Below are 27,523 nucleotides of genomic sequence, written 5' to 3' on the forward strand. Positions count from 1 at the left end.
AATTCAGCCCTCATTTTATGTTTGGCTATTTGGTCATAATAAATTTGTTTTCTGACCCATTGAGTCAATAAACTTAATTTCAAAATTAATCTTTTCAGGCTTCAAACTCACTGGATCCAATTATGAAGCCAATCATTCCCTTTAAATTTAATATTCTGAAACTTGGTGGTCTAGTGCTTTTTGCTGTTATGTGACTCTTTGGTACTTAACTTTATATTAGATAGCCTATAAAATTAAATCTCCAAGGAAGGGAGCATCAGAACAACTCCAAATCTTAAATCTTTAGTTACAAACATTAGTACCAAATGCTCCTTTTTCCTGCAAAAGTTCCTTTTAATTGATATTATGCACAACACACATTCTACAGTAGTTTGTTATGTGTATTTAACTATGCAAAATAGAGCAAGCAGGAGCAGGAATGCAGATTTGGGTTATTTTTGTTTGGGGGTGGCAGTGGTGATATTTTTAGGTTTCTTTCTAAATTTGATCTAGTCTAAATACTTTACGTTTCACTTAATGGAGTAAAACCCTTAATTTTTTCTTCATTTATTTCTGGTAATTTAGACAAACTTACTGTATTGGGAGACCCATTATAATTTCAAAACATATTTATTTCTATTCTTGCGTGGCATGGCTGCTGATATAGATAATTTTAAATGGTCATGACTTCAAGATACCTGGAGCAAAATATGAGAAAAGCAACTTAAATTGCAGAAGTCCTTTTCCTTACAAACTCCTCGTCCCAGCCATGCAGCTCCCTGACAACCCTGGCTATGTAGAGATGCAGGGTACAAGGCACAGCTTCTGGAGCACAAATAAACTCAACTCCACCAGGACAAAAGGCAGGAAGGACTGATGTGTACCTCTGCCTAAACTACTTGAGTTCAGAAGCTCCTGATACCAGTAAGTTACCAACTTATTCCAGTGTTGCTACTCTTGCTAAACCTACTGCAGAAGAGGGCTGGGAAGGAGTTAGAAGTTGGGAGTAGTCAGTGCCCAGATGACCTGGGGCTTTCTGGAGCACTTTCATGGCACTTCAGCATGGTCTCCTGTCAAACCTTCTCCCAACCGGGAATCTGTGGGGCATGTAGCACTGCAGTATGCATTTGCCCTGTATACAGGAGATGATTCTTTTCATTAGAATGATGGCAAAAGTCCTAATTCTGAACACAGCAATTGCCATTCAGGGATGGATATTTTGCAATATTACTTAGTGCTGTTTTGAGACATTAGTGATGACTTATTCTTTACTGTTTAAACAGTCCTATCATTTTAAGCAAGCGCTTATTACAGCACTTCTTATCTAGGGGAGGGAGGAAAGATTGCTTAACGCAATCCATTAGGAAATTCAAGCCTTAAATAAAGCGACCACAAAGTCCTATCAGCTCCCAGAAACACAGCAGCTGTACATATTTAATGTACAACAACTAATGTACAACACTATATTGTGGTGGAGATCCACTGCTTAAAACATACATAAGGCAGGTGAAATGTGACTATTTTGCTCCTCTGTTTGAAAAATGAGAAAGTGTGGAGTGGTATAACTTCTTAAATACATAAATAAGCATTAGACTCATGGAGAAGACAGGTACGCTGTTGGACTAGAAGTTATAGATTAAAGGTCAGCAGTTAAATCTGAAACTACTGCAGCCTGGTTCCTTTGATCTTGTTCCTCTTGCTCCACTCTATTACTAACAGGTGAGATGTAAAACAAGAAGCATGAGGGTCTGCTGAATTCTACTGTACTTGTCTTAATTTAATGGCAGCACTTCCTAAATATTCTGTCCCCTGATCATTTAGTGCCATAAACACACATGCTACAGCTACGGATTTCCCCTGTTTGCTCGGATCCTGTGCAATCCCATGTTTCCACAGGTCCAAAGGGAGAAAAAAATTTACTCACTGGCTGAGCTATGAAGCAGAGCCAATGTAGCAATAAACATGCTATCAAAAATGTTATCTCATCATGTTTTGCCAAGTCCTCCCATATGACATTTTGTTAGTTTGCAACCCTTTTAGTGAATAATAGGACATTTCTCTGGTATATGATGGTATATGAAAAGATTAGGAACACCTATTGTATTATGATATATATATGTGTGTGTATATATCTATATATATATACACACAAAAAAATTATAAATAAAGAGAGCTTTCTGGATGGAAATATTCAGCATTGTTTAGCTTTCAGAAGAAGTTAACAGAGGTGCACGAAAGGGAACCAAGGAGAATGAGATGCTCTAATTCATTCCTCCTCATAATACAAGGACAAGGAGGCCTCCAATAAAGCACAAGCATAATAAATAGTAAATCAGGTAAAGGGGAACTTTTTCATATACTGCCTGACTGATTGAATTCATGGTCATAAACTATTACTGAACCCTGCTATTAATGGGTTACTAGAAGGTTGAAGAACATCTATGCATTATATTAACATGTATCTATTTTCACTTAGTAGGGATCTAAACCTCCAATTTCAAAATCTAAGATGTAGGTGAAAAAGAATCCACTAAGAACTACTGTTCTTTCATCTGCATCTCCAAGCTTTCCCAAATTATCTGGTACTCATAAATTTTGAACACACAGGACCACCTAAGAGGGATCCCTGACAATGCCTCCATTACTGTGAACTATCTTAACTATCTTACCCATGTAAATTTGTGACTGGAAGTCACAGGAGCACTCAGCTGACAGGGATCTGTATCCTGTCAGCCTAGAGTTTCTGGACTCTGCCTTACACATTGTTAACACACACTGAACTGCATGTGTGTATATGTGTGTGCGTGCACATACACATACATCCATGTGAGTTTATTTTCGAATGAGGAATACCTAAGGAGCATGTATTTCCCTCCTCTACACTTTTCTTTAGACAAAAAGAATGTAAACACTTCATAGAAGACTCATGTGACTTTTACTTGCCTGTCTTCTCCAGTAGACACTTATGAGCTTGATTCTCCAAGACTGCCATTAAAATTCCACTCTACTGATTTTTGCAACCTAATTCTTCAGGCGTTTTTTTTTTTTTGGTAGGATGATGTGACCCAAATTTATAAAGGAGGTTAATTTGCTATAACATTGCATCTTGGATATAGAATCCATATGTATTTATTTGTTATTATCACAGGTGTAAAAGACCAGATTTAGAGACCTGAATTCAATTTGAACTTGACAGGCTTGGTATGTTCTGTAGCATGAGGGAAGATGGCATCATTTAGGATGTAGAGGGTTTTATGAATGATAAACATTTCTAAGACAATAAAGCTACCTAAAGTCTCACACTATTTAGCACCAAAAGGACACAGCTACTTTTTAAACAACTAAAAATGTTGGAGTGTTTCTTCTTTATTTTTCTTTAAATGACATATTGCACATTCTGCTATACAGAAACAGCTGCTGAAGCAACCTAGAGGGCATTTCCAGGCACTGAAAATGTGATTACAGCAATTTTTGTAGACATTCAATATTAGGATTGCATTCTAATTTTAGACAGAGTTAAATTTAAATTGAGTAGGAGGGACTTTGATGTTACTTTAGATGTTCTAACATTGCCTACCCCAACCCAAAAGCTGTATAGTGTCTGAATTTTGCAGCATTGATAATTTATTAGTAAAGATACATTTTATAAGTATGAAACTAGAGCTCACTAGCAGCACTGAAAAGATGTCCACTATTGTGATGGGACCAAGACTTAGGCCCTGAAAACATTTACCCACTGGCCATGATTCCAATGCCCTGGGACTTGGTGACACTGCCACACACGACCCCCCTCTACTCTATTTCCATGATACCTTCTCTTAGTTGTGTATATGTAGCAAGTATCCTGAGACCTCAAAGCCAAACTAGGAGTCATGTTAATGCTTATCAGTATTTAAATTCCCTGACTCTCACAAAACTCAAGCATGAAGCTGAAGGAAACTGAAAGAAAGAAGGTTAGTAAAGGGCTGACAGTCCAAAAGACAATACAGATGGAAAGTGGAGGGATTAGGTGAAAGAGAAAAAAACAAAAGAAAAAAGCTTCTATTAGATGCTAAATAAGACCCAAGCTGGGTCATAAAACTATGTCTATGTAGGTTGCATCTTTCCTTATTTCTCTTACCTTGTTTCTCTTGAAATATGCTCTTCGGCAAGCTGCAAAGCACTTCTCGCTGCAGAAGCATTTCACTTCACTTCCCATACTCAGGGAATAGCGCTTGATTCCAACTTTCTGGCACCAGGCACACATTATTTGTACATTTGACACATCATCTTCTACAACAAAAATATAAGAACAATGTTTACATGAGATGCAAACTCCTTCCTCGGACATCTGCACACTTAGTCCTAGATACAAATAGCAGTGGTTCATCTTATTTCTAACTTCCTCTCTGTCAGAGACCAGAACTGTGCATGCCTGTGATCACCAGCTTCATCCTCAGGCAGTCAGAGACCTATACCAGCCAGCCTTGGCAGACTAAAACCAGCTTCCATAATGGCTGGAAAAGATGATTAGCTTAAAAAATGGTGCATTGCTGAAAATCTCTGGAAATCTCGAAAAATTTTTAGTGTGTTTAAGAATGTACAACTCCTTATTAAATGAGTAACCAAGACTAGAGGCTGAGTATTGTTGCTTTGTTCTTGTTACTTACAGTTTGCAGCAGTGAGCCCCTGAGATGTTCTGCTCAGCAAGCTGAGCAGAACACAGCTAGAAGAGACTGCACCAAGGCAGGTCTCTAACACAAGCCCTCTTCTAAATAGAAGGAAGGAACATGGAATGCCCCTTTTCTGCAGTTTTGAAATAATGACTAGCGTACAAAACAGCTTTTGTGTGAATTCGACAGTCACAGAAACACAGACCTGAGCAAAACAGAAGATGCAGCACTGTGGCAAAATCTGCCACGTTATTTTCCAGTCATTATGCTCATCGGTTAAATTTTATTTCAGGCAGAGTTCCCAAACTTCTTTCAAGCTCTTCTCTAACGTGTGTTACGAATGTGGCATGTAATGCCTTCTGCCATGTAAAAAGACCTCAGGACTTATTTGCTAAAGGGCAGCAATATCCTTGTGTGGTCATCGTTCCCACCTCAGCTTCACAGACAAGGGCAGTGAATAGTTAAGCCTACTGAACAGATCAAGGGAATAAGTTAGCAGGAATCTTTCTGACTTAAAACTCAGAATTCTTCAGTTCTTATGTCCAGTTTATGATACAGAGTGACCTTTCAGTTACAGACAGCAGCCATTGTCCAACTTCTGGAAAAAAAATCCCTGAAGACTAATTGTTAAAGCAGTTCCTGGTCCATGAGCTGTGGAGAATTCATAGCTCAGAGATTCTGTCATGCAGCCATCCTATTTCCCTATAAAGGATTTGTTTTTGAAGCTACGCTGTCATCATTCTGTAAAATTATTGGCAAACTAATTTTTAGCAGAATGATTTGGCTCCTTTCCCTGACTATCATAACTCAGAACTACGTGCTGCATTTTACTCACCTTATTGGAATAAATATTGCTAGTTTAATAACTTTTTTCCTTTGACAAATTGTGTTATGATTTACAGCGACAAATAAAATTCTACAATGTAAAATAATGACCTCTTAGTTTTAATCAGACTGTCTACCTTTAAACCAATATTTAAGGCTAAGTTATGACATAGATTTGTGTTTAATGTATTTTATCACTTACCCTTTAGTGTAGGATTTGCCAATATTATAAATACCTTCATATACTGCACATCAAGGGAAATCAAAACACTATTGCCAAAATTATCACTAGCCATCTACAGGGTTAAAAAGCCTGCCCCTGAGCTGACTGTAATATCAGCCATGCACACAGGGTGCTGCTACAGTGGTGTTGCACAGGGTTATTGCAGCTTTCTCTCCAGACAAGTCTTGTCCAGGATGCTAACTACTCCAGCACAGACCAAGAGCTCTTCCTCCCATTTTTATCCTGAGCCATTTTAAAATACTAAGCTTTTACAAAGGGACCCTGATTTGGCTACTTTTACACCATAATAAACCAATTCCTTACAGACTGAACCTGCCCCTTTGAAAGTATCAGGGCAACAGAAGATCCTCTGAATCAAAGGAATCAGACAGTAGACTCTTGTTTCAGATAACAGCAACATTTATTCGCCTACTGATAAGAAGTATTTTATCTCTGGAAAAGAGAAGATCTGCCCGTGATACCTTTCTAATAGCCTTCATTTCTAGTGAGAGTAACTCTCTTAAACGAAAAAAGAATATTACAGAGCTGAAAAAGAGTTCACTGGCAAAGTAGGTGCTGGAATAGCTCTTTTTGAAGCAAGTTGTCTCGTCTGGGGCACAGTTTTAAGGGGAAACACAGAGCTCCACCACTGGAATTCTCAGGGGCTTTCATGAGCGACTTGATAGGGAAAACACCTCAGCTATCATTCAACTCCTGTTCACTGATACTCATGAACTGTCCCCCATGGATGATCAGAAAGATCCACACAATTGTCCATTTTCAATTACACAGGCTCCCACCAGCAGCTGTTTACATGGAAAAGCCACATTATGCATTTTTCTGCAGGAGGTTATGCAGGTCAGTAAGATTCAATCCACCTCCTTCTGCCAAAAACTTTCTCTAAGATACATCCTGGCAAGGAGAGGAGAGAAGAGGGAGAGGGACCTACTATGTCAAGTTCCTGTCTTGCCATGCTCTGACCAGTAAAACTTCACCACCACCTCATGGGGACTCCTTTAAAGAGCATTGCTTCACTTGTGGTCCATGGATCTGACAGTCAATAAAACAGTAGAGAATGGTCTACAAACTACTACTTCCAGTCACTGCACTTCCAGGAAGTGACAGGTGATATCCAGGAGTCATCATCAATAGTCATCAAAATGTTCATCATTTTGAAAGAAGGAAGAAAGGGAGAAAAATAGTCTAGCCAAATACAAAGAAGTTCAATTCTTTCTCTGTTCTACTCCCTTCTCACCCCAGTCATCAAACAACAGTCACATACAATATAATCCTTTTCATGGTAACAGTAAGAATAAAACTAGATGCCTCTTCATTTAACAGACTCAGGAACATGCTACAAAAGGATTAACTGAGCGTGGCCACGTGAAACAGCCAGGAAACACCAGTACTTCAGAAGACGGTTTAGAGCATGCACTTCTTGAGACAGTACACTAATCCATCACTATTTAAGTAATCTCCCTCAGGTGTAGGTTTGCCCAAGTCAATTTTTGATGCACTTCTAACTGTTCCTAACAGAGTTCATCAAGTGAAATAGAAAATATCCAGTATCACACGATTATGGACCATCAGCCCTGTCCAGCCCAGCAGGAGGAAAACTTGGTCTAAAATCAAATCCTTTCTTTCATTTTGAAGTGAAGTGAAGAACAGCAGAGAAAAGGTCCCACACTTTGTGCCGTGGAGAGGTACAGAGCTATGACCGATGGCCTATGAGTGTGGATGATAGGTGGGGACAATTATAAAGGTCCGAACCTGACTGTGTGCTTTCCTTCTTCGCACCAGTTGTGGTAGAGATCTGAGCAGGCCTTGTGAAAATAACTAATAGGGATGTTTTGTTACAGTGTATTAAGCTTAGTGACCAAAAAAAGATGACTGCAACATTAACAGAAAGTGATACTTGGTGTGTTTCTACCAGCAATGGGAAGCAAAAACTTAAGACTCAAAACAGTAAGACTATATGAAATACATAAAGCCAGAGTATTGGGATTTAACTGCTGTCATTTGCTAAACACAAATAGAAATAATATGAAACCAAAAATTCAAATCTTCCATTCCATTCAAGATAAAATTCCTCTCACTTTTTCACAGACCTTCGTTTCTCAAGGCCAAATTCTTTGCAAATCACTTTACCAGATTTCCATCCTTCTTTCAGGAAAATGTATCAAATTCCTGTCCCTAGAACACTCAGCGAGAAGAACCTGAAGCAACAAGATCAGAGGGAAGTGGGAATTTCAAATCCAGCAATTTGAGACTGCTAATTTGTCTTCAGTCTTTATTCTAATATTTTTCTGATTAGAACTGCACTAAGAAAGCTTCTCCACAATAATTACATCAGTATACTACATCGGCAATGTTCTCCTTTGCTCATAGTCAAACTTTCGCTGGTAGTTTGCCTTAGTATATCTGCTTAAAGTAACATGAGTTCATCCTGACACCATGCCTATGTCCATCACATGAACTCTCACTGGAGCAGCTCTTCTGATGAAGATCATTCACCATCACTTTTAGGACTTACATAATTATGCTGACACAACTGAACAGGAGAATATTCAGCAGAACGTACATATTGCTGTCCTCTGTAATTATACCAGGTAATAGAAAGATATATTCCTTCCACATACTCTACAAGGTCTAAATTTCCAGCCTCTACTTTTCTGAGATATCAACTCTTCATAGGGAGAGCTATTGTGGGAGTTACAATATTGTGTTTTTCTGCCCCTGGGTCGTGTCATTACAGGTGGAAGAATTACTCTCTGCACCCACCACACAGACACTGTTCAGTTACATCTCCTTGTGGTTTTTAGCCTGTGTATTTTTCATAATGAACAATGCAATAAACGCAGAGTGTTTGCAGTGTTAAATCATGTTCCCAAAGGGAGTAGTTTGTATAACAAGATAAAATTATCACATTATAATAACTAAATATGCATCAGTCTAAAGCATGCTTCAATTAATCATCAAAAGTTTGCACCGCCTCTTTAGGTCTTAATTAAGCAGAATGTTTGGTATTTTTTTTCCTTTCAAACCAGTGTGAAGGAGCTGCAGAAAATTGTTCCTCTTAAATCCAAAGAGCAGCAGTTTACACTAATCGATCTTATATGGAACCATAATTTGGAGAGGTGGGGGGAAGTGAAAGAAGGCAATGAGTACAATAGAGTAAATGCATCATGTACAGTCCTGTATCTTTATCTAAGCAAACCAACATGACCTACAGTGTTTAATATAATGTTCCTAAAATCCCTACAATTCTGAAGTTAGATCATGATCAGCCTACTGGTTTACTCAGTTTTAGCTTGCAATACTCTACTAATAACCGTTTTGAACTATCTGATACATATGTTCAATTTTAACTCCAGTTTCAAGAAGGTGGATGGAACTAAATGCAGCTACAGCTCTTATCCTGTACATTATTATGATCCATGAGCAGGTACTTCAAAACCTTACTTTCCATATTTCCTTGCAAGAAATGCAGCAGGAGATACTCAGTTCTTCAGTCAAGAAAATAATGAAGGTGCCCAACCGCAGTACTGAAAAAGTTCTGTTGTGCAGAAGGAAAACCAGGAGGACACAGTTTGGGATTGAGATTTCAAATATGGCACTTGGACTGAGCGAGCTTGTGTGAAACCTGTACCTTGGCTGTGGTTGTATCTGTGATCTGATACAGCAAATATTTGGCATTCCATCCCTCCACAGTGTCTTCCAACCATCCAACTCATCTCTGGTATTAGTTTCCTTCCACCACACTATCAGAAGCCATGTCTCCCCACTACTGCTTTCTTCCACTTTCCTCTCTTTTTCTGTTTGCTGCATTCCACCCCCTCACACAGGCAGTTCAGATCCCAGGTTTTTTTGGTAGGGAGTTAAAACAGCACTTTTATCTTTAGATGGTAAACTATGCTCAATCCACTGGTATATAATCATTAAATATTTTAGCTGTTTTCTCTACGACTTTCTAATGAAAAGCTGCAAAACTTCCTTTTTAAAGTCATTAGATCTTAACTTGACTCTAGCATCTGCAGGAATAACAATAAGGGCTCACTGTTTCCACTGGGATCTGCCAGGATTTCAGAATTGGTTAATTCCGAGTTACTCGCCCGCTGCTTCTGAAACCCCGGATTGCCGTTGAAGAAAACCAAAGAGCACGTATTCAGACTTTTCATCCCAAAGCAGTTCTTGAGGTTGCTGATCCCAAGGAAGGCAGAAGCACCATTACAGTAATTTTTCTTACACCCAAAATGATTTACCAAATCAATCTCAAACTAAAAAAAATGAAGAAACAAACTCCTGAGACATTGCTGTAGACCCACTTGTGATATCACTTAAGTGCTGATCCTCTAAATAGATGGGGCGTGTTACAAACTTAAGGTACAAAAAGTACCCTAGAAAAAGTAATTACCAGAGGAAGATTAAAAAATAGGGCTGACAATAGAAAGCTTGCTGCTGCCATCGCTATGGAAATACCTCAGAGGCTCTACAATGCATTTCCTTTTAAGGACCAGTCTCGAAGTTCACTACTCTGCCAATAAAGCAAAATGTCCCAGCTCCTTTTAAAAAAATCATTTTGGGGAACCACCGCCTGCCTACATTTTCTGTGTATGAGCTTTGGCACATTCTTATGCATAGTTCAGTAAGGACTGAATACACAACACAAAAGCTGGCATTTAGGCAGGTTTTAAACATGTGGAAAAAAAAGCACCTATTTCAGCTAATAGAGGGGGAACTCCCTGTGTATTTTGAATATATGCTATTAAGGTGAATATGTGGATTTGTGATTTTGTTTTTAGCACAAAGGAAGCACTTGGCCCTCCACAGAGAGCAAAAGATATCAACAGTGGGCTAGATGGGGCAGGCATCCTGGCAACCACTGGCATTTTAAAAACCCAGGCAGTAGTAAGCCTACTTACTAGTTTCAAACTGAAAACAAGAGAAATAATTTGAAGAGTAGCGACTATAGGATTTGTTGCAGTGGTCTTTATTAGAGAGCTAAACCTGTAGTTAGAGAAATTGTAATGTTGTTCAGCAACTGGAACAAGATATTTGTGCAATATTGAAGAGGGATCCAGAGCATAGTAAAATGAAAGTCTCCTCAATATATAGACTTAATTAGATCTAATAGTATGGTCTTTACTTAAGGAAAACTGCCCTGTATTCTGCCTTGAATCTGACTTCTCAGTAATGCAGTCATAGATCCAATTCCTTGGTGAATTTTGACAGATGATCTAGAAGTTTATTTTTACTGCCCTGCTAAACACCATTTAAAACATCTTTTATGCTTCCAGATTCCTTGAATACAATATAAATATTGAGAGAGGTTTCAGCAGGCAGTTCCAGAATGTTTGTAGGGCAGGGACTCTGCTTATTCCCACCTGTTGCACAAAGTTACTCATGTGCACCTGTATTTACAAAATCTCCCATAAACTTTAATCCTAAAGTAATATTAAGATATAACACAGAAAATCACTCATTCCTTTCTATAAAATAACTAATTACTCACTTTAGTATTTGAATCTGACAATTCCTCGCCAGCTTGGGTCATGGGTCTATTTTACAGGGTAGTCAGAACTGGAAATGCTTCTGCTCCTCCTTTAAGACATTTTGCCTCAGCAGATACAGTTCTTCCAGCCCAGTTCTTCTTTACTTTCATGAGTTTCTGATAGCTTCTGGTACAATTCCAATCATTATAGCTTGGAAATTACTGAACCTAACATTATATAGAGACACTGATCTGTGGGTTGTTGGTTTTAAATACCCTTTCCTTTTCCAAACATACCCAGTATCTTGTGAAAACCCTGGGAGGGAGCATTATTTTCCCCTTGTACTTCTTTCCACTGTGAAAAGCTTAATCAACTGCATAACATCATCCTCTCTGCCTCCCCTTCCACTCTGCCCCTTGGCAGTGACCTCCCCTCACAGCTCAGCACGGCAGGGAGTTGGTTCTTGTTTGGGATGCTCAGAGGAGCAGAAGCACTCTGTGCATCGCTTGTACACAGAAGGAGGAAGGAAAGGGAAGGATTTTGCCAACATCCATGCTCAAAGGATAGACCAAGCAGCAGTTGTACCTCCCCTACCAAGGCACATTGGGATCCCAAGATAAAGTAAATCAAAGAGCACTCAAAGAAATGGGAAAACTGAGACACCATAGCCTCCAGCAGGTGCCCAGGGGGAGGAGGCAGCGTGTTCTCACCTGCATCGAAAGAATTTTTTGCATTCTTCTTTAACTAGTCTTGATTTTTGCCTTCCTTCATCCCATGTAACAAGAGTTGTCCAAACTTGCCTGAGCAAAAGGGCAGAGTCACCCTAAGTGCCCTCTTAGATTTACTCTATCATTAAGGGTTGCAGAATAAAAAAGGTTTGCACGCAACATACTAAGGCCTACTACTCTGCACAACTGTGGTAGATTTTTTTAGTTCTAGATCATTCCTGGATATTGCACTTCTGTTCCCTGCTATTTCTATATCATTTTTAAATCGGAAAAAAAACAACCAACAAAAAAACCCCACCCACCTTCTTTACGTTGCTGTGGAGAAAATAAGAATCTTCTAACACTAAGTAGAAACAAACTTAGGATCAATTTCTCGCAACAAGCTGTACTCAAGACTAACCCTGAAGATCACTCAGAATCTGCTGCCAATTCTAAACGTAGTTACCAGCCTGCTGGGCAAGATAGACGGTTATTGGCCACAAGGAGACTCTTATACCAGCTCTCTGGAGGCTGCACCGACTTCTTTTTTGCTTCCAGATGCAGGTTGGATGGCTGACATTGACTTATAAAGTCACATTTGTTTTGGGACTGCCTGAGTGTGGTCTACCTGCCTGGTGGTACAAATCAGTGCAATGGTCTTGCAAACAGCCTCCACATCAGAGTAATTTGCATTCCTCTGGTGGAGGCTTCCTATGACTGGATTTAGCATCCTCCACTGACGTGTCATAACAAGTCTGTAGACAATCAGTGCACCACATAGGGCCCATGCATTTAACTCAGCCTTTTTTGGATGTAATTCTGAGGTACAGCAAAGAGAGAGTGCCTTTATTGGAGCTACCTATTTGGTTAGGTACACCCCTAACGTTTTCCAGGATCATATAAGCCAATTGGTACCTAACATTTCATTTGACTAAAACAGAAATCTGAACAGCTTGGAGATAAATTTTCGTCAGATCGGTCAAAATTCTTTGGTTTTCAAAACACTTTACTGCAAAGTAGGCGTGAGGAAAAAAAGGTAATTTTGTTAAATGTTCAAGGTTTTAGCCTGGTCACACAAAATATGAATGCAGATAGGACACAGTTAAGAGTTTTTCAGCACACTCAAGGAAAATCTAATCTGCTGAAGTCTTCAATGACAGCTTCCTAGACATAGTTCAGGATCAGCACTACTTCCCCCTCTTGATCGAGCTGGTAGCTGTTTCTGATATCAAGAGTCATATTTGCTTCCCTGGAAATCCTGTTTCCCTTGGCTTCCTGACTGTCTTCCCCAGTGTCTTCTACCTCTGCAATTGCTACATCAGTGCACATTGCCAAGTATCCTTCCCATTTCTCCCTTCAGGCTTCTGTGAGCATTGTCCATGCTCTGCTCTTTCTCTTCTCCCTCTTATCTGAATAGAATCTTATCAGCAAAAATTATTCAACTAATAATTCATTGTGACTGTTTCTTGGATGTGCTTATCCTCTTCAGACCATTACACTCCTGTCCAAACGAATACCTCAGCCTGTCTGACACCTTTTTACTCATGCTGACCCTTCTGTTCAAGATCAATACAGCAAGAATTAAAGTCTTAATAATTTCTCCCTGAGTGCTCACTCCATATTATTTGCTCAATAAGGTTGGACTGCACCATCTTTCCTGTCTTTCAGGTTCATGATTTAGGTATCATTTTTACCTATGGGCACTCTGTTTCGAGCTATATTTAAGTCTTGTAGATTTTTCTCCTGTACAATATCTAAAAGCTTTTCTCATCCATTCACTAAGTCTGGACGCATCCCAATTCTTAGCATATCAGTCACTACAGTGCATTACTATCTGGTTTTCTCTCTGGCTCATAATGTAACCTTGTCCTATGTGTGTCTACTCAAAACACACTGCAAATGTCCCTTTTCCTGCCCAGTGTTTCAACCTTGAACCTTTCTCTTGGCCTCTTTCTGCCTCTCCCTCCTGTTGCCTTACTTCATTTATTAACTCAAACAAATGTAAGCTGCTTCTATTCTTGTCACAGGTCAGTCATAGTCTGTCTGTCCCCCATGCTGAAAATTAATGATGTGAGTCTAATCACTTGCATGCTCAACTCAAAGAAGCACCTTTGTGCTGTTTCTAAAGTCATCCCCTGTGTTTGCGAGGGACTCCAAGAAAACATCCCCAGAGTTACTCTTGTCTGGCTTTGTACCACTCTGAAGTTTTCTGCTTTGATGTAGTGCCCACGGAACAGTGTCAAAGTGCAGTGCCAAGACCACTGCCTTGCACATTGGCTCTCCTTTGTACTCCCTTTTCTACTTGTATTCACCAGTCGTTTCTTGCCAGGTTCTTTGGGGTGATCATGTCTAGGGCACCTACGCCCTAAGATAAAACAAAACAATTACTGGCCACGCTTATTGCAAATCCCACAAAGGTTGTGGTTCTCCTCCCCCTCCAGTCCTCCCAAGTTTTGCTCTCTAAAACAAAGGTCAGATAAATATGTTCATCTGCTCAGAAGTCATGGTAATCTAGTCCTCATTACTGATCATGGGATAAAGTCAGAGGAGGCGGAGATTATGCATTTATATTGCCTACGTAGGTAAAACAAGGATCATTATTAATTAATGGATTTTAAAAAGTAAAGTTGAAAAATACTTATGAAAAGCCTTCTCTGCACGTTACCCTTAGTGGTACATTCGAACACAGGATCATATGCCATAGGTGGGTGGACAAAGAACAGAAGGCAGTTGACTTGGCCAAGATTAGCCTGTGTCCACTTAACTACTGTTGCAGTAATTTGTTTCTCTACTTCATAGTTCCATCTCCTCCTGCTTATTTGATGTCATAAAAATCCAGCAACTGTGGCAATTTGCACAGCGCATGCTATAGCCTTGTGTTCACATACCACAAATTCAGCATTTTGGATTCATTCGTGACTCACATTGGAGGGGAAAATAGCTTGGGATGGAACAAGCCCTTGATTAAAGCTTTAGGGCCAAATCAACAATGGCTGAGGATCCAGCCCATATGGCCCGAGATCTTTAGCTGTGTAAAGGCTGCAGGAATGGGCCCAAATAGCTTTGGTAATTAGCAAATATCGTATAAAATAGATTGAAAGTTTTTGGCAGGGAATGAGTATTGAGTAACATTTTAAAATTATTCATAGCCTATTAGTATACTTCTATAGAGAAAAAACTCAATGGCATAACAATAATTTAGGAGGGGCAACTGTACACAACTGACAACAGGCAAACACATTCTTGGACTGATCAGTATTTTACAGTTACCTTTTGAAAAAGCTACAAAGGGCAGAGGTGACCATCTAACAGCTGGGACCTAATCCTACAAGCTGTTCTGCTTGTGCAGAGGCACCTTGCACCTGGTGGGGACTCTTTAGCCAAGGTACATCCCTGTGCGTGTAGAGAGCTACCGTTCTAGGGTAGGTGTTGCATGTCACCCTGATCACTCAAAAGCAACCAGAACAACATCCAGGGATGTCCATGGAAGCAGAACTGAGCCTATTCCTATCTAGATTCACCAGTTATCACACCGTGTAGAGCAGTAAACAATAACACAACAATTAATCACCCTGGTGTAGCAGCAAGAGTTCCTTTCACAGATTACAGTAAGCAGCATGCAGAGTGGAATAAATAATTTTTCATGCAAACTCTGAGGAATGGCATATTATAAAATCACTCCTGATAAAAATCTAATGAAAAGGTAAAACATCGCAGCACAGTCTCCTGGGTAGAGTGAAGATCTTATTAAACCCTCAAGAGACAACGGTCAGGAATTTCAATGGAAATCAAGAGACAGTTTTCCCAGTATGAGCTTGTTAACCTGATATACAGACATGATACTGATTTGACGGCTTTGTCTCTCTCACTGTTTCCTTCATGAAGCCTATTTTCAATTTAATAATCTTCCATTAATTTATTTAAAGGCTTTATTCACCAAAACAAAATCTTTTTTTTTTCTAAAAGCAGATTCTACTGAAGTGCTGAGAGTATAATCCAGCATGAGGAGTGTCACAAGCAGTGCAAGTTTGTTGTCACTGCATTTGCAGAAGTTTTTCAAGAATACTATAGCAACTAAAGCCACTCTCCCACTCCATTTTAAAGCACCCTGTGATCAGATTTCAATCATTTTGAAATCAGCCCTCTTGCTAAGACATCACGATCTAGCAATCTCAGGACATTGTCAATGACAGTAACCATTTTTAAAAAATGTTCATTAGGATTTACCTGCTGGTGGCTTTATGAAAGGTGGTGGAATTAATGGGACAATAATAGGTACATTCCCATGATCCTTCGACCCTGCTGGTGAGTCTGATAGTCCATTTCCTGTTGCAAGCCCTGGGTAGCTTGGGTTTATATTGTATGGTGAAATAACACTGTCCTCGGGTAATTTTGGTTTTGGCAAAGAATTTTCTGTAAAACACAAAGAACACATTGTACAGTATGACACATATATTTCTTAAATGACCCTATATAGTTTCACCAATCTTTTCATTGAATTACTTACCCTAACACAAGAAGAGTGCACAAAAAAACCCAGACATTTTCCCTTTTATAGAAATTTATACTTTCCAGTATTCTTCAGAAATGCTTCATTTTTTTTTAAATCAAATTCATGCTTTCTTTTTGCAAAAGGTAAAAGGTAGGATTATTTTGTATGCCTTGTTTTGTCAGTGGCATCCTATTCCTGTATTTTATTTCTACTGTTTGCATGGTGATCACACCCAGTGTACTGTGACTTCACCAATGCAAGAAGCATAAACTGAAGAAGAAAAGAATTCTGAGTAGTAATAATGAAAAGAATTTAAAGAAATGAACAAAATATTGAAATCACAGCAAAGCGTGCATGAAATTATGACAGTTTTTAATCTAATTCTTTAATCCCAAATCACCTCAAGATTCTTATTGGTAGGAATTTCTCTCATACACTTCAGCTATGGGGCAGGACTTAATTCTCAATACTCCCTCTCTTCCCATCTCTCAGAACAAGAAATGTACTTTTTTCCCTTTCATAGACTGCACACACCAAAAATTTCTACCTGCACAGACATTCGACATCTGTGGTACATAAAACATAGGATCTGTATCATGTGCCTATAAAAAGATATGTCACAAATTTCATCAAGCATAGACTGGAGCCACAAGTCACTCAATAAAAGATCTATTTATTAAAACATAAATAAACGAAGCACATTGCTACACAGGCACAAGTTTCTTCAAAGGCAGCTTAACGCCATTGTATTTTAAATGAAAAATAATTATTGACCACCAATGTTGCTATAGAACTAACGAGCTGCAAACATTCAATTTTAACACAATTAGGTTGTTTCCCGTTACCTCTATTTTTTTCACCTGTTTTCTAGCCATCTCTCCTTCAGCACTGGTCTCTCTGGTATCAGTACTCACTGCAACACTCACTGAATACAGCGCTGCTCCTGGCTATCAGAAAGAAAACCCAAACACTGCTGTCCATGAATACAGTGAAAAGTGGCACTCCAAGAGCATAAGAGCTGCTGCAATTTCCTCTCTTTACCTCACCTTTGCGGAACTCCTGTTCGGTAAGTCAAGATGCAGTACTTTTCTACTCTTCTCTTCACTCTGATGACAAGTCCCTACCCATCCCATGGGACTGAGGAGTCAGAAGGCAAAAACTGAATGACGGAACAAACAGACAGGATCTCATCCTTTACATTTTGAATCACAAAGATTCAGCACCGTCCCAAACAAATTCCATCCCCGGAAAATTTCTACTACACTTGCAGAAGACAGTATGTTACAAATGTGGATAAGAAGCCTTTTGTAAATGTTCACACTCATTCCTACATGTGTTGGGAATATTCCAGTTTAAAATCTTTCAACACTTAAAAAGGTTTAAAAGCAGCCTTAGTATGGAAAGCTAAAGGGTTCCTTAAAGCCACTCTGCCAAGAAAGGGCTCCCTCTTTTCTCCAGTTGTGAACAGTTTATTGGTACCACAAGTAAATGACTTTCAACTGACTCACAAAAGGCATTATTTGTGAAGATATATCAGTAAGTGCCTACCAACAGCAATTCTATTAAGTGATTTTCCTCATACCTTATTGGCTTCCCTATACCACAAGATACTCTCAGATATTTTTATGCAAAGCAACCAAGACACAAGTATCAGAACACGCTTCCCAATCCACACCAATTCAGACAGTTTGAGCTATTGATCCTTCTTCGCACGAACACAGAAACATGAAGTCTCATTACCTTTGAGAACAGAAATGTGCTGGCGGCTTTCCCCATCTGCCGAGTAGTTCCTGAATTCAATATCTTCTCCATCTTTTAATTCAACCTTATCATAACCATACCAGCCAAGGAGCTCATTCATAGTGTTTTCTGCAAAGTTCTGAAAGAGAAAAATTACCTACTTATTTATGTAATCAATAACCATTTGGAAGGAAGGGAGGACTGCATAAATTGAACTGTATCTGTGCTACATGAGGAATGTCAGGTTTGGCCCACCTCCTCAAAGACTAATGTTCATTTCATAAGTCAAGTGCATAAAGTGAAATGCATTTAAATCTCCAACTGGCATATGTAATTATGACAGAGACTCATACGTCTGTAATTTAAAGAAAATTAAAAGGGAAGTTATTTATGACTTTTGCTCTGACATTCAATGTCAGAAATATTTTAACATACATTCATCACACAACTTGTCTCTGTTCCCATAAAATATTTAAGAATGCAGCAAGAGAATAACAGAAAACCTGAATTTTTTTTCAACCAACAGTTAATCAATCTTACTGTGCTAGTCTTTTCAGCTGGAGCAGGTCACTGACACAATTACAGTTCCTTAAGGTGCCCATGAACCAAATCAAATAAAATAGCAGCAAAGAAGTTTTTCCTCAGTTATAAGCCCTCACATAGTCAAACCACTCAAAAACTCTTCACTGTGAAAGCATTTTACCATAATGTTTCATACAAACATCTCTTATATTTGTTTAAGAAAACCTTTCTCAGTTTTGCATATTTATTTTTAAACTGATTTCCAAGTGGCTGTGCAGTTACATTTTATGTCTGTATGGAAATGCAAAGTATGGAGCATGACTGTTATAACCCTCAATTTCTATTAAAAATATGTCCTCTAGGTCATATGGCAAAAATATTTCTGTAGAAAACACTCATTACTGGGCCAGGAGATTTAGTGGAGTAAGTTAAAAAATCTGCAGCCAGGCAACGAAGCTTTCTGAGACCAAATAGTGCCATGGAGCTCTACAGCTTATGGATTTAGAAAATTACCAAAGGAAACCAGCTAATGAATTATTGTGACGGCAAAGATCAGCTTAAAGTTGTATGACAACTATAAATTGAAATGAAAAAGCCACACATAAAGCCTTTATATTTGGTCTCTGCTTTTTTTTTTTTTTATCAGCACTCTTTTAAAACAAATTCCAAACTTCATATTCCTGCAAGGTCTTGACATCTAAAATAATGCTTCTGATAAGCACTGCCTCCCAGGACTCTGGCTACCAGCAAAGGAATAAGGAGAATATGACGCCAATTCAAAATAAATGGTACATGTCAAATTCACAGGTTGCTAGATTTTGTCTAGTAACTGCTCTAGCTTAATGTTTGAGTGGGAGCAAGTCTAATGATAGAACACAGCAATTCTCCAGTCATTTAAACAAATAAATAAAATTAATGAAATGATAATTGCTTTCGAATTCAAAGCTACAGCAGGCTCCAGAACCTTGGAGCACTGCACTGCTCCTGGCTCATTCATCACACCAGATTACATAGGTGTTCCTGTCACTCAATGAGTGCCGTAAAGCACCTATAAGCAATAAACACAAGCAATTTGTACTCTTCCAAGAGTATCATCTGTGTAATTGTGCTACAAACGCATTTTAGGAAGAGAAAACCCAAAACGAAACCCCACGTCAGACCCCTGAAGCATCAATTTCCTTTTGGTTTTTCCCGTTTTCGTTTTCACTTGACCATCTGATGGAAGTCACAGTTCTGTGGCTCTCCTGTGCAGCCCTGAATTGCTGGAAAACATTGCATCATTCCAACTCTACTTTCAGACTCAGCATTATAAGCACAACAGCCCACTACATCTGAACTATGTCACTACTACAGTTTTTAATGAGTACAATGCAGTGTAATGCAGCTAACACCTACCTATTTCTAAAATACATACATAAACTCTTATTTGAATGATGCAATGTTGTGTTTTACGAACTAGTGAAAATGGGAAATTTTTCTAGAAGTTTTTTTTTTGTTTTTTCTTAGCTTTTTAGAAAACTCTCCTAGTGCTGAAGAGTACCAATGCACTAACACTGTTTCTAACCCATGGGAACCCAATAACAAAATGACCTGGAACTGCGGAGTGAAATCTCACCACTGCAGCTCACCCAGAACATCCTGAAAGGGTCTACGGAGGCCTGAAGGAAAGATCTGCCAGCTTCCCTTGCTTTGCTGAATTTCAACTATGGAGACACAGCCCTAGAGACTAATCTAGCAAGGTAGAGACCAATTGACAAAGTCTTATAGACTTAAATCCCATGCAACCAAATTAATTAAGTAGCTCTAAATTTGCCTCCCGGGGGTGCTCTGTGTTTTATCTGCACTGTTGATCAACTCAGGCAATGAGTAATTTCTAATTACTTGTCAAGGAATATGTAAGCAAGGTTGTATATATGTTTATTTTTTCTTGAAAATTCATACATGTGTATGTCTCTTCCGAAAGTAGCCAAAATGATAGTTGAGTTTGTAACAGCAGAAAGTTTAAGTAATAAGCGATACAAGAAAATGAACATTCACAATGACAAGAAATACACTAGACTTTGAAATTACCCATCACAGAGACTTGACTCTCCCATAAAAAAGTAAATCACTGGGGTCTTTCCTACTAACTTCAGTGAGAGTACAATGAGGTTGCATGTTCGCAGCAACAAAAGTAAACACCATTTTAACACCATGCTTTCTCAACAAGAGTGGTGTAGTTAAAAAAAAAAAAAAGAAATGAATCCATTCTCCCTCATAATTCATCCTACCTATTACAGTGATGCAGATCACCCTTAATACTATTCTCTCAGTGGCTAACTGCCAGAGCTTCATTACATCACACTTCATACACAGCAAACCAAAAGCATGACCCCATCCACAGCAAGCTGACAGTCAAATCTGAGAAATATGTTTTTAACTCTCTTGCATAGATGGACATCCAAAGAACAACATCACCTTCCCTCAGACTCCTGACTACAATACCCATTTACAGTGATGTCTAACATCCTGACAATTGAGAACGTAGTCACACAGGTCATGTCCTTGCTGAAGCCACTGTCCTGAAGCTGACCACTGTTAATTCAGGGTTTCCATGTATTTTCACTTCTTCGATTTCAATGATAGACACAATCTACATGGATTCAAGATAAGGTAACAAGATGGGATTTGTAAAGACCAGTGTGGTGGCCATAATCAAAACACAAATGATGAGACGAGATGAGATAATTTTTCTGTGTGAATACAGGGGGGGAATAGTAAAAGAAAAAAAAAAAAGAGACAAAAAAGTTCTTGATGAAGCTACGGAAAGGAAGAAAGCAAATTAATACACAATCTCTACACACAGAGTAAAATCTCACTGAAAGATGTACAAGCTTCAAAAGCTCAGTGAAAGGAAGGGTGATGATTGTAACAGCAAGGCTTGAGAAAAGCAATAATGTGGGACCCGACGTTGGAGCAGAAAAGCAGAAGCAGCAGTGACAAAGCAAGCTATGCAGGAGCCAGTGGAACTGAGAAATAATGGACCTGCCAAAGACCAGGGAGGAGATGTGAAGGCGAGTGTGGGTGACCAGGTGAAGGATGTGCAAGGAGCTGCAATTCAAAGGTTTCTGCAGGAACAGGACAGCAGAGGCACTGAGCTAGTCCATGCTTACTTTCAGACTCATTCCCCCAAATGATGCGGAGTGCCTGTAGGATGGAGGCTGCCACCTCAACACTGCAGTCATTGCAGAGGGCTGGGATGATGTGGAAGACCAGCACACCAGAGAAAACCTTGCTCATCATCAATAAAATCCCAAGTCAGCAATCACACTGCTAAGCTGGGACCCTTAAGTCCAGAGCAAATTCCACTGAGCCCAAAGGGAGCCTCCCAGCAGGAGTGGCCCTGCAGGGCTTACAGAGTTCATTGTAAATGTACAGCACTGGAACCTAACTTCACCCTGACAGGGAGGCAATGCTCAGTCCCCTGCGGGGAAACCAAGAGACCAAACTCCGGTGCCACTCACAGTGTGGGTTAGTGACAGAGCTGAGAAGACAACCACAGAAATCCTGTCACATCCTTCTGTGCTCACTCTGCCATGCCAAGCTCAGTTCTTTTCTGCATGCACCAAGCAGACAAGCTTCTGAGACCACAGGGAAAGAACCAACCACCTCTTCAGCTGCCAGTGCACCCAGGCAGTTGGTTATCACTCTGCCAGAGCCAAACCTCCTGCTCTCCTCTAGCTGACAGCACACCATCACAGCTGCCAAACCACCAGAGCATTCACTATGGCTGCAGCCATCCCAACCAGCTCATCCCTGCCAAAGAAACTGGCCCAAAAATGCTCTGGTGGCCCCAGTCACACACCATCGCCAAAGTCCTTCCTTCCCAATGGATAGCAATTTGGGTTTTGCCCCCTGCTAAATCCCAAACCACTTATTGCCCCTGCAGGGCAATGTGTGATTTGCATGTTGTAACTGTACGATTTCTCTATTCTTGTACTACACAGAAATATGGTCCCTCCTGGAAGAGCCAGGATAACTATTACGCTTGTTGGTATTTCTACTTGAATTTGCTTCCTATTCACATGAAAGATGAAGAAGAGTGTGTTGACTTGCCAGACTGTGGTTTCTTTCCTATGTGAGACTGACTTATATGCTAGGCAGTAAAAATATAATCACATTTCTTCCCACTTTAGGATTCATTTCATCGTAACAGTACACCTACAGTTTGATTTTTTACATTACGATGCATCATTTTCCCAAATCTTTGCTAATTAATACATTCTGAAACTAAGCCATGCTTCTCTTTCCATCTTAGATCTCTTGTCTTTCCTTCTCTATGAACCTTATTCACAGGGGGCAAGGCCTGGCTTCACTGAACGAGGCCTGGCAAACACGGAGGCAGGAAACACAGGGGAGAATGAGTCTGTCAGACTCATTTTCTTCTAGGTTTTACTGCTGAATGTTTATTTCAGATCTGGGAGGAAGCACAGTGGCTCCATTCCATTTCCTTGCCTGCATAACCCACTCAGTGCAGAGCCCCACAAATTCACTTTTCACTTTCACTGCATCAAGGAAATAAAAATGGTTCTATAGTCACAACACAAACTTTTTTTTTTCCAGCCCTCACATTCTTTGCTTATTTATGTTGTCACCACACTGGACCCAATGCTTAGGCCTTTATGCTATCCGAAAGCAAAATTCCTGATGCTTTACTTTTCTTTGTTCTGCTATGTGCATGTTTGGTTCTGTTTCACCCACTTTGTTCAGGGAAGTCCTATTTCTGCAACACACTGGCAGGTGAGGCTCCCTGTGCAGACAATGCAACTCCCTTTGCAGCCATCCCTAAAAACCCATTCCACACAGACTCCATAGAAAAACCCTCCACCTGAAATAATGCAATTGATAAAGCCTGCCTGCTTTTTCACTTTCCCAAAGACATTTTTTGCTTTTCAGGAGAGAAGGGAGGAGCTTCCTTGGAACCTACTGAGTGCTCTGAGTGAACTGGCTCGCTCCAGGCACAAGGCTGCTACGCCTGCTTCACCGCTTTCCTCCTTCTGACAGTAGTACTTTCAAATGCCAAATGGGAAATATTAAAACACTAAACTGAAATATATTCTGATGAGTTTACTATTAAATGATAACAGATGGGGCTGTCCTAAGCTTTGAGAATATTCATAGATGGTAAACTCCTTGGGCACATGAACCAGCCCTGTGAAATTACAGTGCAAATTAATTGCTTGCCTTTCAACTGTTAGAGACACATGGATACATTGTCTCATCTGTGTGGGAGAACTTCCAGTGCAATCCAGTACTGGATGTAACCTCACTTCACAACATTTCAGAGCACCTAGCTGTTCCTCCTAAGCTTCCTGGCAGCAGGATGGCAAATGGAAATAAGCTGAGGAGGGATGGATGGGGGAGCCATCATTGTGCCTCGACAAGTGCTTTCATCAATTAAACTGTAAAAAATATTTTCGTCTTAAAATAGTACTGGGTTCCCTGATGATGACAGCTTTGGATCTATTAGGTGTGCTGTTATCCACCAGCAAGTGAGAAATGGCACTGAACTGAATTTCAGAATAATTTATCTGCTCTTCCTCCCAAGCGTGAAGTGAATGCTACCTCTGGAAGAAAAAAATGGAAAGGGGGACAAAAGAAAAAATAACTAGAAAAAAAAGAAAGAGTGGCTGTAAAGGTCACAGCGAAACGAAACAAAACACTTCCTCCTGAATATATTTTTCATTGAAACGTAATATCAGAAAACTGTGCAGAGTCATGTACTTTTTGCACACAACATTGTATCAAATTAAAATTTGTTATAACCATCATGTACGTTAGGTTAGCGATAACAAAAATGTAACTCAATATCTGGCATAAGGAAAGAGCGAGCAACCTGAATATCCATACAGTCATGTTAAAACTGAGCTACAACACTACTGTTGGAAAACACCAAACCAAGCAGTTGGGTGATGTGATGCTTCTATAGCAAATATCTGACTGTATCAAACAGCAAATCTCGAAGGAAGTCTCTGTGATGAGGTAATTTTATTGCTCATTCATAGTGCCTTGCATTTGCTGTACTTAAAATAGACATTTGTACCAACGGCCTTTTTATTATCCGGGGGGGGGAAATCACATATACACCAGTCTTTTTTCTTTCTGCTAGCTAAGGGAGGCAATTTGATCCAATGTGGGCTGAAACCTGAGTAGGTCACTGTACACCATGATAAAATTCCCTAATCCCTGAGCCAAATTTCCCTGAGGGGGCCCTCCTACTTCTCCTTCACTTTCCAAACTGACTTTTCCATTCCCTCTCTCGTCTTTTCCTCCCCTTCATCTCTTTCATTTCCCCTACCTTAAAGCCTTGATATCTGATCTGCTGCTGATACTCGGGTTACAGTTTTTACAGCTTAGGCTGTCTACTGCTGTATACATTCCTTTCTTCCTGCTCTGCCGTGATTACTTACCAGAGCTTATTTTACACTGGTCCAGATGAAAGCAGTTCAGATGAAGGGAAACAGTCGCCTGTTTGAACATTACAGATACGAACCTACACAAGGGCACATTGTGCTCCCTCTGTCATTTCACTGCAAACATTTTGCACACTGTAAGCAATTTGTTACATTATTGTATTCCTTGGGTTTATGAAGAACAACTAGACATCTTAATTCATCGGTAAAGAAAAAGGGTAAATGATCGCCACAGGATTTAAACTTTCTCAACCAGTCAAAAAGTCAAACCACTTCTTTTTTTCTCCCCCACCCTTTCCCCTTCTTAGGTGATAGCAGCCATATAGCATAGTTTACATTGAAAGGTAGGCTATGAAAGGTTCTGCCATCAGCTGTCTCACTCTCAACTAGAAATTACATGTGTTCAAAATGCCATTTCTACCCGCCTTTAGTTTTTAAGTCATCTGAAATCTTGAGGTTCCCAACCTTAAGGAGCCATGCATGATTAAAAAGAGAGAAACTCTCTACATGAAGGTTAATGCCAGTGCTTAATACCAAAGCATTAGTTTAAAATTATGTAATTTTTCTCCTTCACACAATGTTGTTTTTGTTTCTTCCTCACCCTTTCAGACAAACATCTGCTATACTGTAGAAGAACAACTATCTCCCAAACCGCTGAGTGTGCCTGCAGCCAAAGTAAACAAAACAAACCCAGAGGATCCAGCACAGTCAGCCTTTATATCCAGCCAGGATAACATTTCACATGTTTTGATTAAAATTAGCTAATTTGTAATTCTAGAACCTATGAAACTTAAAAGCTGCAATCCATATAGATCACATTAGGCGATGCTCTGAGGGGCCAATGTCCTGTACTACAGACCTCTGCAGTCCTCAAAACTATGTGGGATTAAAACGAGCAATGACTCTCCGGTGCCTGCACAGAGCCCTCTCCGAAAATAGGATGTGTCACATATCTCACAAAGAATAATACCACTCCTCTGGACTTGAAACTGCTACAGTTTGTTTCCAAAGAGATGCTTCAACACGTTATTTTGTTCATTTCCCCAATACTACTCTTGTCCACATTTCCAGCTGATGTACACACAGAACCGTGTACAAGTTCATTACTCAGGCAGCAGGAGCAAGAACGCCTGCCTTAGGCAGGAAAGGGCACCTAACCGAAATTAGTGGTGTGCAAAAGAGGGGAGAGGAGAGGGGACTGTGCATTCCAGTTTAATTTTATGTGGGGAGATCAATGTTCCAGAAAGCAAAGACATTTTCACTAGGCATCATGCATATTTATACACTCGGCTATATAGTGTACATACTATGCGAACGTGTGACATTTTCCAGGCAGTCTTCCACTTACAATCAGCCTTTTAATAAATGACATATTCAAATTAAATCTCAGCAGCTTTATCTCGTAGCCAGACTATGCTGTTTTAGTCACTTTATCTGCGTATTTAACAACAACAAGTTCAGCTGAAGTCTCGCAATACATCGTTACCAACTTTGGGGAATTAGAGAGGTAAAACAGACACGGAACAGACGAGGAAAACAGGCGCAAAAAATAGACTGGTCAAGCCTAGAGCAGCGACCTAATGATAAGAAGTCCCAGAATAATGTTTTTGTGTGATCGCAGCCACCCCAACATCTGGAGCGGCCGCCAGAGCACAGCTGGATTGGCACCCGTTCCCATCGGGCAGGACGGCCCTCCTCATGGTAAATACACTTCCATCAAAAATAGCCCTCGGACAAGGCACCTTCCAGCGACACCTTTGCGCTGCCATGAACCGCGGAGTGAAGCGGTACAGCAGAGGAGGCGAGAGGGAGAAGGAGAGAAAAGAGGTCTCCACGCTCAAGTGCGAGACTGATGCGCGGCTCAGACCGCAACGTTTCACTTTGACAATTTAATTACGTAGTTGCAGCTGGCTACTGAAAAAGGAGAGAAATACAATGTTTAAAAGAGGTCCCTTTCTTTCGCAACTTTAAGGGCTTCCCAGCTACCTGAGGGGATGGCTATAGAAAGAAAGAAAAAAAAAAATAGGCTCATCACTGGCACCCGAGGAGCTTAAAAGCCCAATGAGGGAGAGTTATTTTTAAAAAATAAATAAAGCTGGTCAATGAACAGGATTTGCAGCCTGTGAATTCGTCTCTGTTTGCAGCCCAGGAGGCGGAGTTGAGAGACATTCAGTGCATCCTACAAAAAAAAAAAATGAAAAGGGATCCTTTTTTTTTTCCTCCCCAAGGCGGGGGGGGGGGGGGGGGCGGGGGAGAACCCCGCTCCCGTCCCCATCACAGGCACCTACCTTCATCTCCTCGTTGATTTCCCGCTTCACTGGGTGAGCCGGCTTCCTGCTCCTTTTATTTTCGGGAGGTCTCCCTTCTTTCTCCATTTCTGCCATTTTTTGCGCCTACTTGGTGGTGGTGGTGGTGGAGATGAAATGGCTGCTGGTGCTC

General features: G+C 40.0%; 1 protein-coding gene across 3 annotated transcripts in view; it reads right to left on the minus strand.

The window, feature by feature from the left end:
* SOBP (sine oculis binding protein homolog) overlaps nt 1-27,523 on the minus strand; it is a 115,665-nt gene extending 88,142 nt beyond the window's left edge. Inside the window, exons 1-5 of one of the 3 annotated variants that reach the window (XM_027693850.1) lie at nt 27,373-27,487; nt 26,392-27,263; nt 18,111-18,249; nt 16,106-16,291; nt 4,100-4,251 (exon numbers count right to left, since the gene is read on the minus strand). In XM_027693850.1, coding sequence (XP_027549651.1) covers nt 4,100-4,251; nt 16,106-16,291; nt 18,111-18,249; nt 26,392-26,409 — 495 coding nt within the window. In that variant the 5' untranslated portion in view covers nt 26,410-27,263; nt 27,373-27,487. Of the gene's footprint in view, nt 1-4,099; nt 4,252-16,105; nt 16,292-18,110; nt 18,250-26,391; nt 27,264-27,372 lie in introns of all 3 variants that reach the window. The other 2 variants (XM_027693841.1, XM_027693859.1) reach the window with 2 other exon arrangements.

The sequence above is a fragment of the Neopelma chrysocephalum genome, unplaced genomic scaffold (assembly GCF_003984885.1).
Source record: "Neopelma chrysocephalum unplaced genomic scaffold, ASM398488v2 Primary Assembly neopelma1_23, whole genome shotgun sequence".
NCBI lineage: Eukaryota > Metazoa > Chordata > Aves > Passeriformes > Pipridae > Neopelma > Neopelma chrysocephalum.